Source organism: Arvicanthis niloticus, chromosome 9 (assembly GCF_011762505.2).
Source record: "Arvicanthis niloticus isolate mArvNil1 chromosome 9, mArvNil1.pat.X, whole genome shotgun sequence".
Lineage (NCBI taxonomy): Eukaryota > Metazoa > Chordata > Mammalia > Rodentia > Muridae > Arvicanthis > Arvicanthis niloticus.
In genome coordinates, this window is record NC_047666.1 from 64,885,511 (window position 1) to 64,905,245 (window position 19,735).

Here is a 19,735-nt window from a genome sequence, read left to right on the forward strand (position 1 = left end):
GTACTTGCTTGACAGTATCAATCATTTCATTCCCAGAGTGGCGACTGCTTTCTTGAGTGTCCATGACAATAACTGACAGTGTTCTGGAATACTCAGGCAGGAATAGATGTGCCTACTAGCTTCCTGTTACTGTAACAGAACACCAGAGACAGCATAGGAAGAGGAGAGTTAAACTTTGACTCACAGTTCAGAAATATTAGTCCATGTTGCCTTGGGTCCAGGAGCCTGTTTCGAGGCAGGGAGTATGTGGTATAAGGTGAACTAGCCATGTCTCCTGGCAGCTGGACCATGAAAGACTGTGAAGAAGGAGGTCTGTCATGTGCATTCCCCCTTTAAGAGCATATCCTCTCTTTCGGCTCCATCTTTTAAAGTCCCCACTCCTCCCTTAGCATCATGCTCCCAGAAAACAGCCTTTTAACACATGGGTTCCAGGGAGACTGCAGACCCAAACCATGGCCATAGCTTTATAGTCTCAGAATTTCACTCCTCGGTGTAGCTCCTGGTCTAGAATTACTTCTGGACTGCCCCATGTCGTAGCCAGCAGCTTCTTGGCTTTGAGCTCCTCGGGGAGAGCACTATTCTCCAGAGCTTGACTGGATGCTGGGTGAGGCCAGTGGGGAGGGGGCTGAGGGAGAACACAGTTTAGGAGGAGGCTTCCAGGTGGAATTCTGACCCGCCAGGCTTCGCTCCAGGGAGTGGTGTGACTCATGGCTGTCAGAATGTTGTTCCCCTGACAGTCAGAATGTTGTCTCCCAAGTTTGATGTTTTCTCCGAAGTAACCTTGGCCCTTTCTGTTGAAGGAACCTATTTCGCTAGAGATGCTGCATACTCCAGTCGTTTCTGCAAAGACGACATCAAGCACGGGAACACATTCCAGATTCATGGGGTCAGCTTGCAGCAGCGACATCTGTTCAGAACCTATAAATCCATGTTTCTTGCTCGAGTGCTAATTGGTGATTACATAAACGGAGACTCGAAATACATGAGACCTCCTTCCAAAGACGGGAGCTATGTGAATTTGTATGACAGCTGTGTGGATGACACCTGGAACCCAAAGATCTTTGTGGTTTTTGATGCCAACCAGATCTACCCTGAGTACCTGATAGACTTCCACTGACCCTGCCTCCCAGGCTCAGTGGTCAAAGCTTTGCTCTCTCATTGCAGGAGGATTTGGCCCCCTGTCTTCTAGCCGCTAATATAAATATTGGATACTTTTGAAACAGATACAGAAAAGAATGCGGCCTCGGTATATAAAGAAGTACTGGCTGTCAGGTTGGTTATATGTTGTTCTGTTTCTGTCTGTTCCGGTTTTGTTAAAGACCGATGCTATTGCCATCTTAACATACAGGAGAGAGAGACACTTCTCAAAACAGAATAGGCTGAATCTCATTACCATGGCCAGGCAGTCTTCAAAGTTCACATGCATGTGACCGGGTCAAATGATTTTAGTTTTGTACCCTATTAGGAGAACTGGCCCTTTATAAATTGAATTTTGGCATTATTATCTATCAATGAGCATGTGACTTTGTTGGTCTTCTGAAGGGGGCATTTAAAACCCTGGAACAGCCCCTGGTGCTCAGTGGAGCAAGAAACAAGGACGTTATCTGCTATGCTAGGAGACAAGCTAGCAGAAGAGAGACCAGGACAGAGCCTGCTTCCCACTGCTGTGGGAAGATGGTCTGTAGCCCCAGAGCAGTGCACACCATTCTCACTCACCTCCCACAGGTGAGCTGACCTTGCTGCTGAGGGTCACTAGCTCACAGCCTGGCCCACAGCAGTCTCTGGTCCCTGCCCCAAGTTATTTATTTCCTTTGTTTTCCAAGCCCTGCAGTTATCACTTCTAAAGGTTTTATTGGTCCTTCCCACAACCCAAGACACACATAGCCGTTCCATGGTGATTCCTAAGATCCACACATGTTAGTAGTTGGTGTCTCTTGAATGATTGTGGAGAACATGAGATGCTGGGAAGAAGTCTGATTTCTTCTTTAGACTAGTGATGGACAACTTCCAACCCCTGAGCAGCTATGTACAACTTAGAGTTGTGTCCATGGCTTTGTGTACCTGTCTGCTTGCCTGCTGTTCTGTCCTGAAGATGAAGTGGTCTGTACCAGCTAACTGCCTGTTGGTGTTCTAGCAGAGACAAGACAGCACTCAGGCGTGATGATGTCTAGGTGTTCAAGCCAGGGAGCTGCCTGTAGGATTGTCTCCTTTTCCCATGATTCCTTATGGGGAAGATCATTCCTCCAGCCGTTCACCCAGAACCTTTGCCTAACTCTTCATATTGAATCTTGTCTCTGGTATCCCATCCAGCTTTGGGTGCAAGGAAGTGAGCACAGTTTGGCTTCTAGTGCCTGTGCCTGTATTGTTCTCTTCAGTCACTCAAATTGGGAAGCATCTAAAAATAATATATGTGTGGAACAGGATTAGGGATAGTGATTTTTTTTTTAAGGATAACAGTTCTTTCAGCTTTGTAAATCATCAGGTTTTCCTTGTAGCTGGGAATGTGTGTAACTGTGCAGTGGGAAGTACATGAACGGCACTCAGGAAGGCGTACGTGCAGTGCTTTGGCATACTGTGGCAGTAATGATTTCCTGGCTCAAATGTGTAGACCCACAATTGGCTTAAGAGAGGATAGAAAGGACACATTCCAAAACCAACAGTGGTCCCTGCAAAAGTTCCTGAAGGGCAAAGCAGATAGGCGGCCTGCCCACTCACAAGAATCAGTGTTAGAGGCAATAGGAGTTCGGACTGAACAGTCTCCCTTCTAGTTCTTTTCTTCTATTTTTGTTTGGTCTTTTTTGTGTGTTTGTTTGTTTGTGTCTGTTTTTCAAGACAGGGCTTCTCTGTGTGGCCCTGGCTGTCTTAGAACTCTCTCTGTAGACCAAACTGGCATGCAGTGTGTTAAAGTCCCTCTTATGTGGCTGTCTCCCTCTGCCCAGTTCCAGGCACACTTCTCTTAATACTTGAATGGAATGACTGTTGTAGTGGGGGTTGTTTCCTTTTAGACTTGTGTATCCGTGTCAAGGTGACTGAGAACACAGGCAGTCTGTGCAATCACTCTCCCTTGTTGGCTTGCATGAGGAAGGTGGGGGTGTGTCATGGTGTCCACCGTAAGAAAGCACTGCCCTGCTGTTGTTGGAACGGACTGCCAGCCCCCCTTCATAAGGAAGAAGTGATTTCAGTATGTGTTTTAAAATATAATAACATAGACTTCACTCGTGTTAAAGTTTTACTGTTTCGTCTGTTCCATGTACAGAAGAGCATCATTCCCTCTGCTCATCAAACTGAGTGGGAGGGAGAGTAAAGGGGCCAGTACAGAGTGGTGAGCCTGCCACAAAGCTGGCTGAATAAACTCCATTGAGTACAAACTTGTATTTTCTCTGTGGGGAGTCTAGCCTCGGGGTAAAAATAAATGTGTTTATGGGAAAACATTTTCCTAAATCTCTTATCTCCCACCAGGAATGTTTGAGATTAGTGGATTACTTATTTCTAGACTGGTGGTGGTGATGATGATGGCAAATCCTGATATTCAATGTCTGAGTGTATTGTTTCTACAATTGTTGATTAAAGTTTTCTGTATCAGGTCTTGGCTGCCTGTGTGTGTTATGTGTGTGCTTCTGGTTTCTGGGTCTTGGTTCCAACCTGAATTATCCTCTCAAACTTCATAGACCGTCATGGAGATTTCAGTAGACCTTGCTCTGGGGGTAACTTCTTGGTCTTAGTTTTGGTTGTTGTGAGCAGTGGCTGATCAAGTAACCTGGGGATGCAGACATGTTCTCTACTGTTAGGAATTATGACTAGATCCAGGCCTGGCAGATGTATTGTCCTTCCCTTAAGGGTTCCTGGCTCAGAGGATCAGATCTAGGGGCATGCCAGCCACTCCCACTCGCTGGCACTCCCAGCAGCCTGTGTGGTCGGTCAGCTTTGCTAAACAGAACACAGGACAGCGTGATAAACCTCACCTGTGGCTGTGGCCAGACTTCCACCCCCAAGACTATGTCTCTGTCTGTCTACATGCCCAATGGTAGTAAGCTTCCCTGTGATAAAATTAAGTTGCTAGTAAGTGTGCCATCTCCATAGATGCTTCTGACTCAGCAAGGGTTTGAGGAGAGCATCTAAGAATCTCCTGAGAAGTGATCTTACACTGTCCCCGGTGCTGTGCTTCTCCCCAGATTTCCTTCTCTCCTTGGAGAAAAGGGGATCTTGTTTATTCACCCTTATTTCATTTCATTTCTTTCTTTCTTTCTTTCTTTTTTTTTTTTTTTTTTTTAGATAATGTCATTAAGATAGTCCACACTGGCCTCAAACTTCGTACACAGCTCAGGTTAGTTAGCTAACTCACAGATCATCCGATTACAGGATATACAACCATGCCCAATATGCTTTTTGTTAATATTAAAAATACTTTGTGGAGCCTGGAGAGATGGCTCGGTGGTTAAGAATACCTACTACTCTTCCAGAGGACCTGAATTTGGGTCCTTAAACCAACTCTGGGCGGCTCACAGCTACCTGTAACTCCAGTTCCATGGGCAGTTGTTATCCAGAGGCATCTGTACTTCTGTATCCATACCCCCCCACACACACACATGTAAACACATGCATGCACACACACACACACACACACACAATAAAAATAAAAATAAATTAAAGAAATACTTTGGGGACCTGCAGAGATGTTTGATTAATAAAGCACTTGCTGCACAAGCAGGAGGATCTGAATTTAGACTCCTAGGACCTATGTGCGAAGTCAGGCATGGTGCTGCATGCCTGTGGTCCCAGTACTGAGCAAGTGGAGACAGGAGGATCCCTAGGATTTGCTGATTCTATAAACTGAGAACATGACCACTCCATGGTGTGGATAAGGGAAAGGCTTTTATTGTAGGTCTGAGAGAGAACAGCCAGAGGCATCTGGGAAGAGTCCAGAGCAGAGAAAAAGCAGTAGACTGAACTTGGCCAGCACACTGAACTAGACCATGAGAGCAGAGCAGAGAGATGGAGTTGGGGGACTGAGGGGAACCGAGGGATGGAGACAGTGTAGGTAAAAGAGGGAGCCTGGCCAGATTAGCAGGGTTATCAGGAGATGAGGGAGAGGCGCTCCAGAGCTGGGGAGGAGGTGAGAAGGGCCAGGGTGCCAACAGGGACTTTGAAATGGGTAGCAGGTATTTGTGACACTGAGGGAGCCTGAGGCCAGCATGTGCTTCTGTTCAATAATAGGCACTGAGGGTAGCTATTTGTCCCTTTTGCCAGTGGTAGGGGACATGGCTCTTTCTAATAGAGGGGAGCCAGCTTCACAAGTTTCCTGAGGAATGCTGGCTTTTGTCTTAACTACCAGAATTGGGGGAAACAGAAACCTGACACTGGGCAGTGAGCTCTAGGTTCAATAGGAGACCCTGCCTTGAAAGATCAGGTAGAGAGTGATAGAGGAAGACACCTTAAAGTGTGCCTCTGGCAGGCCTCCAGATGTGTGCATGTTTGTATACAGATACACACACACACACACACTTTAATATAAAGATGACGTCTTAGTGAAATTATGCTTTCAGATAAATAAAGCAAAAACATAAAAGGTCATGAAAGAGAGAAAGAAAGTAAAACATTCTTATTCTTAGAGTCTCACTGTGTTGCCCAGGTATCAACCACCATGTCTGACAAAAATCGTTTTGATGGATACTTCAGCAAACTGGGGTTTGTGTGTGTATGTGTGTGTGTGTGTGTGTGTGTGAGAGAGAGAGAGAGAGAGAGAGAGAGAGAGAGAGAGAGAGAGAGAGATATTTTTATTTATGTGTTTGTGTTGAATATATACCACATGTATTCAGGTGTCCTCAGAGGCCAGATGAGGGCATTAGAATCCTCTGGAGTTTCAGGAGTAGTGAGCCACGTGATGTGGGGTCTGGGAACTGAACTCAGTTCAGGTTTAGTGTGAGTAATACAGGCAGCTAGGCTCTCATGGGTCATCTTTCATCTTTACTTTTCCTCAAGGTAGTTTCCCTTCTCACACAACCTGCTGGAAGGATGGGGAGCCCCAGGGAGTCTAAGCAGTCTCCCTCTCTGCCCTGCCTTTTCCTTACTGACCTGCACTTGCTCCACCAGGTAGGAAGTGCCTAAGGGGTTCCTAACACCACAGGGCAGCTTATCCCTGTGACTGATCTAAGTTTCCTGCTGTAAGGTTGCACAATCCTTTCTCTCTGCTTTAATTGTCTGGCTCCCCCGCTCTTCAGCGCTGCAGGCTATAAGGACTTGGCTTTCAGTTAACTCTCACTGTGCAGCCGTGTAACTTGGAATTTAGCATTGGTCTTGCTCCTTTTCAAGTGGCTTCCCATGAGAGCAGAACACAGGTTTTATGCCAAAGACATTAGTATGTCCTGCAGCTTCCGAGGTTTGCTGGGCCCTCTATGAGCCATCAGACAGCAGGCTGCCTCTTGCCTGGCTTCTGCTGACTTCACCGTGGTGGTGTAGCTCAAGAGAGTCCCAATGCAGAATTGAGTTCAAATTGCTGTGCAGTGTTAATTATACATCCAGATGGCACGCCTTGTACTTTTCCATCTCTTTTTAGAGATACCTTTTCCTGTGGTTCTTATTATGTCGTATTGTCTCTTAAATACCAGGAAAGCTGCAAGCACAATAAGCCTGTACTGGATTAAGACTCTCAGAGTCGATGGTAAAGCTGTTTCCTCCACTTGGATCAGGTACCAATTGGGAAGCCAGCTGATCTGAATTTTATTTCTGGCTTTACTGTTTGACTCGGTGTGACCTTGGGTAGCTCACCAGAGAGCCAAGGTGAATTTAATGAAAAACCAAGCAGAAAAAGGCAAAAGCTCCAAGCCCACTTTGGCTAGGTGCTGTCTGTTTGACAGGAGGACTTTCCAGCTTGGGTGAAGAAATTACAGCCGGAGGCATCATGAAGTGGGCAGGGAAGGAGTGCTTGGGTTTAAATACTGCCGTTTGTGCTACAGACTTGAGTTCATTCAAATGTCATTAAATGCATATTGGTCCGGATAGGGACAGAATTTCTCACAAGCACTGGAGTAGGAAGAAGGAGAGATTGCCCTGGCTCTCGAATTCAGACCAGCCACTCAACGGTCCTCCAATACCCTTCAAGTTCCTAACTCTGGGCTCCTACCTGTGGGGTGCCAGGCAGGGAGGCAGTTGAACCTTGTCTCTGCTTGCATGTTAGCAGGAAGAGCATGCATGCATCAAGAGGAAAGTCACCAGTCACCTAGGAAACCTGGGACAAAGATAGTGTTCAACTCACTTAGTTTAGGGAACTAAATCTGGGCTGAATGTGCAATACTGCAGGACGAGGAACATCTTCAGCTCCAGTCATTTGGCCAGTATTTTGATTTTACAAGCATCAGTGCTGAGAATTCCACTTTGTATTGATGGGTAGCACAAAGTGGCAGAAAACTGTTTGGGGCCATTTCAGAAATTGCTGGAAATTCTGTCTGAATCCAAAGCCAACATGCATTTGATGATTTTTTTTTTTTAATGAACTCAGTAACTCAAGCAACAGGATTTAAAATTAAATATTGTAACACAACACAACCTAAAAGACACAGCACTCTGAACCCTACATGCTGAACAATGGTAGTTGGAAAACATTTAAAGTTCTTATTTTATATAAATTGAGGCACCATGGTTCTGTAAATACGGAGAAACTTTGTGCCACATAATGGGGTACATGAGAGAGGAGAAGGGATCCTGGAAGGGGGCTGGAGAGATGGCTCCATAGGTAAGAACACTGAGTGCTCTTCCAGAGGACCTGGGTTGGGTTCCTAGCACTCACATGGCAACTCACAGCCTTCTCAACTCCAGCCTCTGGCCTCTGAGGCCACCAGCACACACATGGTTCATATGCATATACACAGGCAAAATACCAATGCAGGTAAAGTCACTTAAAAAGGAGAGAGAAATCGAGAGCACAGTAATGTGTACATCTCAAGTGTGAGCCTGTGTGTCAGGCAGTGAGCGCTCGGTAGCATTTCATTGTACATCAGATTGTACACTGCAAAGTAAGATACAGCGTGTGCAGAACAGGAGATGCAGCACAGGTGAGCGCTGTCCAAAGCGCACAAAGCAGGTTCGTCATGCATCTGAGTTTGAACTTATTTTTTGGGATCCTTGCGTGTTTGAAAACCTTCTACCAAATTTTCTGTGACCATCACATTTATTTATATGACTTTGACCCTCACATTCAGTCATGTAGCCTTATATAGAGTCACAGCCACAGGTTCTAAGAAGCTGAGTCCCGGGGAATGCGGAGATGAGAAGGTGCAGGATGGCCCCCTAACCAGACCCACCTCATCCATACCCTCGGTAAGAAACCAGGCTGAAGCTAAAGGCAGCCAGAAGGTGTTTGCCTCCTCAAAATTTCTTGACCCCAGAACTCTGAACCTGTAGGATATCTAATCACACAGTGAACCCTGAGACTGTGTCATTTATTGGGAAAATCTAGTTCTGGTTGTGGTGTGGTTCAGCCTTAGCACACCTATAATCCAAGAGCTTTCTGTTGATTGTGAACAGGATTGAATAAAGTCAACAACCATAGGTCAAGAGGCAGAAGAAGCAACAGTCGATAGGAAGTGAACGTAGGATTATTCAGGGAAAAAAAAAAACAGAGAGAGTAAGAGTCAGGAGGACTAATAGACACACAGGAAGTAGAAGGGAGAGGCATTCAGTTTGAAGGATTTTTGAGAAGGTGTGGTGGAGAGCTTCCTTTTCCTTTTTTCCTCTAAGGAGGAAGATCAGCTGGGTGCTTTCTCTGTCTTTCTGAGCTAAATAGGCTTCCACCCCAGCATCTGAGTCTTTATTAATAAAATCAAATGTTTGCGATTTTGCTATAAAACATGAACCTGGCCTGGGGAGTCATTCTTCAGGGAGCCTTGTGGAGCATTGAGGAGTACCTGGGGAGAGCAGAAGGGATCCTGCAGATCCCTTACGATCAAGACAATCAGACGTTGACGAGCCTAGGATCAGTCTGCCATCAGACATGCCTTTCTGCTTAGGACAAGCATGCCTTGCTTCTGCCTCGCAAACTGTTTATCAAAACCGAGACACTGGAGTCATGCGTAGGTGGATTCCTGGCCTTGGAGAAGAGACGGAGCCTCCCGAGCTTCTGTTTCTTTGCAGCATGGCTGTGGGGTGTGCAGTGCTAATGCAGAGAGTGACTAGGAGAATGAGATGGTACAGCACCTGGAAGGGCTTAGGGAACATAACTGGGAAACAATCTCCAAGATGTTCATCTTCAGGAAGGGTGCTGCACCCACATCAGCCCTCCTACCGCCTTGGCTCCCATGGGAGTGAGACTGCACTTGGACTCAGGGGCAGGCTTTCTACCCCGTCACATTTGTTTGTCTAGTGTCTCGAAGCCAAACCCCACCAGGATTTACTCTGTAAGCTAACCCTTCCTACTTCCACAGCAAAGGGGCCACATAGCAAGAGCGCTGTGTTGTTCCAGAGAATGACGAAGCTTTGGGGGTGGGTCTTGTGCTTGGGTCCTGCTATTTGTGGCTGGTCTGAGGAGCTGAGATTCAACTTAGATCAGGATCTGGTGTGTCTTTAACATCATCTCTGAAGACTGGCTCCAGATAAGCTGTCATGGTTAAGAGTGGGTATTTAATACTTACATTCAGTGGGTGGCACAGTGACCTCATTTTTGTCTGCTCAAACAAAATCAAATGGGGGCCTTGCCTTGTCTCGGTTCCTCATGGGCTCAGAAACCTTGTCTGATTAGCTTTCCAGTTAGCTGTGAGTGGCAGGCCATATCCAAATGTCAGGGCTCTTTTGTTTTTGTCTTTGTTTTTCTTTCTCTACTTACCTTTTATTTCAGCTACTTTTCTCCCAACATGGAATCCTAAGTGAGTATGTCCATTCATTCCACAAAGCACTTTATCTTTCGTACATTAATAGGATCCCTACCTGGAAGGAACTCCAGCAGAGTGGGCAAGAATCAGAGGGTGTGTGGTCACCCAGCCATTCTGCTTGTTCCTATGCCTTGCTTGACTTTCCACAGAGAATTTTGTGTCTGGTCTTTCTTCAGGACAGAAGCTCCTGCCTGCTGAGGACCACACTGAATAGTTAAAGCAGATTCCTTCCTGAATCTGTGGTCTCTTTCCTTGTGTATTCCAATGCTCAGACCCAAGTCTGCCCTCATAGCCTTTGCTATGGTGCCTAGCCTCTGCATGGTTGGTCCGTGGGTGATTTCCCAGTCTGCTTCCTGTTACTGTGATAATACACTGCTCAAAAGAAACTTAGGGAAGAAATGGTTTATTTCATCTTACAACTCTTGGGTCACACTCCATCACTGAGGGAAATCAGGCTAGGAACTCCAGGCAGGCAGGCAGGAACCTGGAGGCAGGAACCGAAACAGAGGCCTTGGAGGAATGCTGCTTACTGGCTTGTTCCAAGGTTAGACCACCTGCCCACAGGTGGCAGTACCCCCAGTGGGCTGGCTCCTAATCACCATTAATCAAGAATATGTCCCACTGACTTGCCTACAGGCCAAAGTAATGGAAGCAAGTCTCCAATTGGCATTTCCTCTTCCCAGGTGACTCTAGTTTGTGTTAAGTTGATAAACACAAAACAAAAATCCCTAACCAGAATGGGTGACAGGGGCCAACTGTGATGTCTTGCTTACTCTTATTAACAGTCTTCCCAAAAGAACCCTTTATTTTGCAAGAAAGAAACTTTTTCAATTAGTTTTTAAAAAATTTTTTGTGCATATACATATGTGTACGCATGCGTGTGTGTGATGGGGGCTGTGTATGCCATGCATATCCAGGTGCTCCCCAAGGCCAGAAGAGACCATCTGACCACCTGGAAGAGGAATTATGGGTGATCGTGAATTACCCAATTTGATAGGTCCACCTATCAAAGGACTCTTAACCACTGAGCCATCTCTCCAACCCCAAAAGGACATCTTAACTAGTCACACAATTTGACACCAATTTCATTTTCTGACTGGCTTTACTGATTGGGTCCATTTTATCCAGGTCAAATGTTAAAGAAGGCATCCTGGGAGATTTTCTTACAGGTCAGTGGCTACACCAACAGTTCTCTACCTGTGAGTCCCTTAGGGGGTCACATATCAATTATCCTGTATATCAGATATCTACATTATGATTCATAACAGCAGAATTAAAGTTATGAAGTAGGGATGAAATCATTTTATAGTTGTGGGTCACTACAACGTGAGGAACTGTATGAAAGGGTCACAGCATTAGGAAGGTTGAGGACCACTGGTCGTCACAGAGCTGTGGGATAAGAGCAGCAACCAGTAGGTGGCAGCATCTAACTTGAAGACTGGGTCAGCAAAAAATCCTCTTACTTAAATTTTAGGGAAGATGAATGGACAGACTCTCCAGCAACCATCTAGTCCGTTTCCTGCCGTCAAGCTGCAGAGCCTTGTTTGTGTTCGCCAAGTTGTGTGTTTATTCCATTTATAGCAATTACTAGGGAAAGTGAGACCCACCCTAATAATAACCCAACCTCATAGTTGTCAATCTGAAGCGTTTTCTCAAACCACCTCACATACTAAACACACTTGTGTGTTTTCTTCAGGTGAGAGGTGACTGAATCCAGAAAAAATATTTCTGGCATTTTCCAAGCTGGTAAACACTGGTTGTCTGTGAGTCACCTGCCCTCCAAGAAACCTTACTCCCTCCCCTCAACCTTAATCCTTTAATTTTCTTCCCAGCACTGTTTGTCCTGCTGCCCCTGGTTGGCACATACAGCTCTTCACTTAAAGAGACTGCACGCTTTACTATCCTCCTAGTGCAAATAAGATAATCAGGTCTCAGTTTCCCACTCAGCAGCTCAGAGGACCTGGGCCCTCAGAGCACCTAGGCCCTCAGAGCACCTGGGCACTCAGAGCACCTGGGCCCTCAGAGCACCTGGGCCCTCAGAGCACCTGGGCCCTCAGAGCACCTGGGCCCTCAGAGCACCTGGGCCCTCAGAGCACCTGGGCCCTCAGAGCACCTGGGCCCTCAGAGCACCTGGGCCCTCAGAGCACCTGGGCCCTCAGAGCACCTGGGCCCTCAGAGCACCTGGGCCCTCAGAGCACCTGGGCCCTCAGAGCACCTGGGCCCTCAGGTGGAACTTTCCCTGCTCTTTACCTTAAAACTGGAGCCTGTGACCTGTCAGCCTCCCCTGCTTCCCATACAGCTTCTCTTGAATCCTGAGCTGTTGAACATGGACAAGCTAACGCGTTTAAAGCTGTAATGTGTATATTATTCCGACAAAATGGAGGCAAGGTCAGGTAATTTGCTATGATGAAGGACAGTGAAGAACTGAGTGTCTGGTTGTATCCATGTCAGAGCCAGGCACAGCCGCTCCCCTCCCCTTCCTGTATCTTCATTCTCTTGCTGTGATCTTGCATGCATTGCATCTTTGTTGCTCTGTTGCCATGGTGGCTACACTTCATAACGGTTTTGTGTTAGAAATTTCAGGTACCCTAGTCAGCCATATGTCAGACCACCCTACTTACAGAACCTGATTTATGACTTACCAGCCCTGCAGAAGTTGCCCTGATTCTCAGACCTGCTGCTCCCTCGCCCTTTAGTGTTGCTGAGGGAGATCCTGGGAGTGTTTGAGGATGTGAAACCCTTGGCATGGGGTCTGATATCTTCTAGCTGCTCAGTACTTAGCTGGGTTAGTCCAAGAGCAGGGCCTCAGTAGAGCCATGGTTAAAGACCCAGATGGTCTGGAGAAGCTGTGGTATCAGATCTCCTACCCCTCTGTTCCTCAAGACAGTATGGATGTTGGCACACAAGAGAGAAACGCTAAGCTAGAGAAAAGCCAGGCAGCGGAAACTAGACCAGAAGTGGATGTCAGGGTCCTTACTGTCCACACTTCTGGCATCCAGGCATACATGCATCTCACCCATTCTAGAGAGGAGAGAGCAGGCAGGCAAGGTCACAGATATGAGGAGTATAGACAACCTTTGCATCTTCACACAACCAACAATGACAGGAAACCACCTTTTTCACAGCATCCAGATGCTCGTACCAACAATGACCTTGATGTCATTGTTCTGGAAAATCCTCTTGGGCTGTGTCTCTGTGGCAACTATCCAATGCCTCGGACATCGGCATTTGCATAGTTGGTTTTACAAATACTTTGCTCAACTTGGGATCTAATACTAGCTCTTCTGTCAAGCTGCCAGCTCACAGCCTTGTCTGAGCCCTGGTTCCACATCTGGGAGATGAGGTGTGGGCTTCTCAGTCCATTTCAGATCTAAGTTGCTCTGACACATAGCTTCTTCCCTCCTGACTCCTTTGGTGATTCATGGTGGGAATGAGCTATTAACCTACAAAGAGGCTATCACTGATAGATGTTCCAGTTTAGGACCAGCCTTGGGCAGCAAAATTGCAGAGCAGTCAAAACACTAGTATACAAAATACATAAACCTAAGGGTTTGGCGATAGTAACGGGGAGAGCTTACAGAGTAGACTTCTGGGTGGTCTTAGGGAGTACTGGTTCTCTCTCTTGCCAGGTGAGTTGGAGAAGGCTACTCCATTCTAATCTGAGAATGATGGGGGTTGGGGGACACACTTATGATTGTTCCCACTGTGTCCATGAGGGCCTTAGCGCTGAGCCATCTGTCCAGAAGATTAGGTGACCACAGGCACGAAACGGCCACAGAGGTATTTGGATTTTGAGACAGTGTCCCCAAACGTGTGGTCAACACAGCAGAAGTTGTAATTGACATTTGTTTCCTGGGAAGAAAGAAACTTCCATGGGGATACTGTATTAGGCTCCTATCCCTGTGTAAACAAGTGAGGGAGGCTGAGACAAGGACATCATTATTAAAAGGTTGTGTGCAAAAGACTGGTCTCAGCAGCAAAGCTGGTCTGGGAGGTGGAAGGGACCCACTGTGACCTTCTGCTTCTTGCTGGTTCTAGGAATCTGAGGCTGCGCCAACCTTGTTGTGGTCTGGTTATTATGAGTCAACATATTCTTTCTAGGATAAGGGCTGTGCTGTAGGCCTGTAATCCCAGCTCTCTAGAGGCTGAGGCAGAAGGTCTATGAGTTCAAGGCTATCCTGGGCAACATACTTCTAGGGCAGCCTCAGAGTCATACTGAGACTCCCTTGTCGAAGCTAGCTGGTTTGGGTTTCTGACACATTCAACCAGGATCCTGACCAAAAGAACAGAAAGACAGCTATGATTTTGATATATTGCATTTTTTTTTAAAGACTCCACTACCTCAGTCGGATAACTGAACACACCAGAAAAGCCAGAAAGGCTCAATAGTGTGAATTCTAGGTTTTAGATAGATATTTAATATCATGTATATATGACATGGACATAGAAACATAACTCTCTAGAGAAACAAAAGGAGCTAAAATGAAAAGGGAGGAATGTAAAATGAGAAGAGGGTGTGTTCAGCATTCACTATACATGTGTGAAAACTTAGAGTAAATAAAATTAAAAGGGATAACCATGTGTGTTAACACTAATGTGTGGAGGGGAGGAAGAGAGGGAAACGGGGAGGGTGGTGAAAGACCAAGAATCCAGTGAAGAACAGCAGCTTCCTGGGATGTGCAGAGGGGCTGGGGGCAGTTGGTGGGCACCCTGGCCCTTTAAGCCTCCCGCTTCACACCAGAGGCAGATTGTATATTGAAGCCCACTGGACCATTGCTAGCTGTGGAGTGTCTTAATGGCTGTAGGTCACATTCTCTGCGATCTGCCTCACAAAGCTTTCAGGGAGGGGACCAGGTCCCATCTTTCTTACTCAGCTATCAGCCAGCCCTCAAAGCTTCGTGTCCCTAGAACTTCTTCTTGTGGCCAGAACCTAAAATCCGATGACTTCAGGTCTAAATCTCTTCTTCAGGGTGAAATCTCACATTTTCGAGCCACCCATCAGCTGATGAATGCCATGCTTTTTGCTTTTGAAACTCTCCTAAGATCTGCCCACATATCCTATGGAAGGTGGCATCAGGGTAGACACGGTGCTACAGATCTGGCATGGCTAGGCTCAGTGTGGGAAGACTAACATCCCCTCAGCTGAGTTCAATTCTGGCTTCCCTGCTGGACAGAACAGAAAGACAGCTATGATTTTGATATATTGCATTTTTTTTTAAAGACTCCACTGTCTCAGTCGGATAACTGAACACACCAGAAAAGCCAGAAAGGCTCAATAGTGTGAATTCTAGGTTTTAGATAGATATTTAATATCATGTATATATGACATGGACATAGAAACATAACTCTCTAGAGAAACAAAAGGAGCTAAAATGAAAAGGGAGGAATGTAAAATGAGAAGAGGGTGAAAACAGTAACAACAAAATCCCAGATTTTTTTTTCTTCAAAAATTGAAAAAGAAACCCACAAACACATTTATACAGTTGTATTTTTAATTAAAATTTTATTTGTGTGTGTGTGTGTGTGTGTGTGTGTGTGTGTGTGTGTGTGTGTCTGTGTGTCTGTGTGCCTGTGTGCCTGTGTGCCTGTGGAGGCTTGGAAGAGGTAGCAAATATCCTGGGGCTGGAGCCACAGGCAGTTGTGATCCACTTTACAGATAGACTAGGAACCAAACCTGGGTCCTCTGGACAAACAGCCAGTGCTCTTAACCGATGAATCATCTCTCTAGCTCCTATGGTTGCATTTTTAAGCCTAAACGAAGGCTCAAATTTATTTTCGTTGGTTCAAATTTATTTTTGTTTACAGAAAAGTATGATTATTATAGCACAGCACATGGTAGGTCACTGGAGATTTACCAGCCTCCAGAAAGGGAAATGTTAAATATCTTCTAATCCATATATGACACAGTCTCGTGTGCTTATGAAGAGGATCTTCCTGAGGAATAGCCGCTGTAGTGGCGGTATGCCTGTGGTGTAATGTTAGGAAAAATGAGGAGCTAAACTACATGGAAGAGAAGGTTCAAATTCCTTCCACAGGAGAAGGGAGGGAGTGTGCCTACTAAATTATATCTGATTTGGATTAACTCACGATTCCATCTTGAAGAAATACTTTATCACCTTAAGTGTACTGCTCTGCCATCAGCCATTTTTCATGCCTTTGTGTCATCCAGAAATTGGTGCACCAAATAGGACATAAACGTGGTTGTGGTACTGGGCAAATAGAAAGGCACTGAGGAATGCCCAAAGGGGTCAGAGCAACCCAGAACTACCTGCAAGCGTTAGGGACTGATTATTCCACTCTATTACACTGCATTACTCGGAAGGACACCCAGGCTGAAAGCCTCTTGGGGGATCACATCAGGGGCTTCAAAGTCAGCAGTCATGTTTGCTGAGCACGTACAAAAGCATGAGGTTTCACCCCCAAACCAGAAAGGTTTATCTGTCTCTCTACCATTTGCTAGACTTGATGCTAGGGGCTGAGAAATGATCCTGTAAGGTCTAGTGTTGTAACAGAATTCTCCGTGACTGCTAAAAAGGACAAACTAACCTCTGTCTCCTATAAGGACACTGATGTCATTCATGAATACTCTTCATGACCTCCCCAAAGTATTGACCTCTTGGGGAAGTAGGATTTCAACTTAGAAAATTGAGAACAACACTGCTATTTAGGCCATAAAGAATGTTTTTACCCTGATTCTGATCACTTGCCCAGCAGTTCAGTCTGAATTCCCTGTGCTCCAGTGTATGATCTCAACCAAGACCTGTAACCTAGGATACTGTCTCCCTATCTACAAAATGGGACTTACTTTCTGTGAGGGTTTCTAGTGTCTGTTTTGTCTCTGGAGAGAAGTATGGTACAAACAAGACACTCTTGAATCCTGCTGCCAGTGAAGACAAGTGGATTAGAGTAAAGTTCTTTCATCTTACAAGCTAAGTGCCTGGAGAGAGCCTCAGATGGGAATTAGGCTCCAGCAGCACAATGTGAAAACTAAGAAAGACGTTGAGAGAGAGAATGGGATTTCTGACAAATGGAGAGGCACAGCATCTGCTGACACTCTCTGTGTTGATGACATTGAAAGAATGATCTGTTTACATGCCATGTAAACATTCTTTGTCCTCAACAGTCGTTTATTTTCATGGAGTTCTTAAAGACACAAGATATTGACATGTCTACATAGCATCAGTCAAGGAAAGGCTAAGCCAGTGACCTTAATACGGCTTGAAGGCTAAAGTCTATAAAACAGGGCTTCCAGGAGGGGAGCGTCTTAAAATCTAAGGATACTTAACAGTAAATATTTTAAAAGCATAGCATTTCTTTTTTTTTTTTTCCTTCAGAGTTTCTCTTTGTAGCCCTGGTTGTCCTAGAACTCACTATATATACCAGACTGGCCTTGAATTCAGAGATCCTCCTGCTTCTGTCTCCTGGGTATTGGGCAAGGTGTGTGCCACTATGTCTGACAGCAAAGCATTTCTTGCCTTGAAATTACTACCCCAGCAACTGGTATTCTTGTCCAAAACCATATTATACATTAAAATGACAGCCACCCAAGACAGTGTATTCAAGTTCCTTAAGGGATAGTAAATCACTGCAAGATTTTACTCAGCTCCATAGTTTGATTGTTTCCTCTGAAGTCCATGTGTCAAAAGCTTAATCTATAACACTGATGGGAGGTGGCACCTAAAGGGAGGTGTTGGGGTCACCAGGTTAAAGCTGTGTGTCATTATAAAAGGGCTTTTGAGAATGGGTTCACTCCTCCAGATTTCCTTTATGTGAGGGAGGACACAGCAAAAAAAAAAAAAGACTCTCAGCAGAGTTTGCTAACACCTTGCCTTTGGAACTATGAAAAACAAAGACCTATACTTAAAAACTCATTCAGTCTTGGGCATTTTGCTATAGCAGTGCACAGCAGAGCATAGAACTCATGGTCTGATTGTATCAGGATGCTGAGGTATCAGACTCAGAGAGGCCAAGGCCATTGAAAGAAGTTTTAAAAAATCAACAGGAGAGAAGAGAAGAGGATGCCATGCATGTGAATTTGTGGCCTCTATTGCAGTTTTCTGGGGACAGAAGGAAGGATGCAGGTGAGATGGATAAGTTAAGGATTTAGAGCAAGTATGGGATTGGGTAGTTTGAATTCCACTCAAGCTCTGGGGTAGGAAAGTGGCTTCTGGTGTTTAGTATCTGTCCCTAAGCTGATTTTGGACATGAGAGGTGTTGTCTAACTAATGGCAGTTAAAGAGGGTAACTGAGATGGGGCTTTGGCACTGCTCAGTTTGCACAGAAGGCAAGCTCAGGGAAGCCTTTGCTTTTCCAGCAATCAGCTTTGGGAAGGGCAGTCTCTCTGGCCAGCAAGACATGGTTGGTAGTTTAGTCTCTCTGAGCCCCCATAGGCCCAGGTTAGTTGACTCTGCAGGTCTTCCTGTGCTGTCCTTGACCCCTCTGGCTCCCTCAGTCCTTTCCCTCACTCTTCCACAAGTCTCCCAGACTCTGCCTAATGTTTGGCCTTGTCTCTGTATCCATCAGCTTCTGGATGAAACCTCTCAGAGGACAATTATGCTAGGCCCTGTCTGCAAGCATAGCAGAGTATCATTAATAGTATTAGAGGTTGGGCTGTCTTCCATGGGGTAGGTCTCGAGTTGGGCCAGTCATGGCTTGACCATTCCCTCAATCTCTGATCCATTTTTATCCCTGCATATCTTGTAGGCAGGACAAATTTTTGGTTGAAGGTTTTAGGAGTGGGTTGGTGTCCCCCTCCCTCCACTGGAAGTCCTACCTGGTTACATGAAGTGGCCTCTTCAAGTCTCCATACTCCCTAGGGTTACCCCTATAGACTCCCAGGCTTCCCCATCCCAGGTCTCCAGCTGGTCCCAAAGATGCTCCCACCACACACACCGATTTCTGTTCTCTCTCCCAGCCACCTCCCATGCCCAGCTCTCCCCACACTTGATCTTCATTCATGTTCCCCTCCTGACCACCTCTCTCACCCAGTTACCTCAATCCATCCACCTCCAGTGTTTGCTTTATAGCCCCTTCAGAGTGAGATTCAAGCATCTTCCCTTGGGCCCTCCCTGTTACTTAGCTTCTTTGGGTCTATGGATTATAGCATGGGTATCCTGTACTTTACGGCTAATATCTGCTTATAAGTTGAGTGCATACCATACAGGTCTTTCCTGGGCTGGGTTACCTCACTCAGGATAATATTTCCTAATTTCATCCATTTGTCTGCGAATTTCATGATGTCATTAATAGCTGAGTAGTAGTCTATTGTGTAAATGTACTACATTTTCTTTATCCCTTTTTTCGGTTGTGGGACATCTAGATTGTTTCCAGTTTCTGGCTATTATGAATAAAGCTGTTATGAACATAGTTGAGCAAGTGTCCTTGTGGTATAGTGGAGAATCTTTTAGGTATATGCCCAGGAGTGGTATAGCTGGGTCTTGAGGTAGAACTATTCTTAACTTTCTGAGAAACTGCCAAATTGATTTCCAAAGGAACACATGAACTCTTAAAGACAATAGGAAGTCTTTATTATTAGCCAGTGGGTGTAGAGAGAATCTCTTATAAATACCACCTGTCAATAAAAAAAGCCAATGACCAATGAGCTGAGACAGGTAATAAAAGGTGGGACACTGGCAGGAAGAGAGAGGATTCTGGGAAATAGTAAGAGATAAAAGAAACGAGCGACAGGGGACGAGACAGGAGACAAGTCGGGAGATGACTGAAGAGACAGAGGTAAACCAACCAATAGAGGAATTTGGAAAGACACTGAGGAGATGAGAAAAAAAAAGAGCAGGCAGGGACTGAAGGAGAGGTAACTAGCCAGTGGTAGCTAGTCAGAAGATAAGCCAAAGTTTATGGCCTAGGCATTTAATAAT

At 45.6% G+C, this 19,735-nt stretch overlaps 1 protein-coding gene across 4 annotated transcripts in view; it reads left to right on the top strand.

The window, feature by feature from the left end:
- The window catches only part of Parp11 (poly(ADP-ribose) polymerase family member 11), a 34,721-nt gene extending 31,136 nt beyond the window's left edge, over nt 1-3,585 (top strand). For all 4 annotated transcript variants that reach the window (XM_076940607.1, XM_076940608.1, XM_034512199.2 and 1 more), the window contains one exon: nt 801-3,585. In XM_076940607.1, coding sequence (XP_076796722.1) covers nt 801-1,117 — 317 coding nt within the window. In that variant the 3' untranslated portion in view covers nt 1,118-3,585. The remainder of the gene's footprint in view (nt 1-800) is intronic.
- Nucleotides 3,586-19,735: the final 16,150 nt, after the last annotated feature.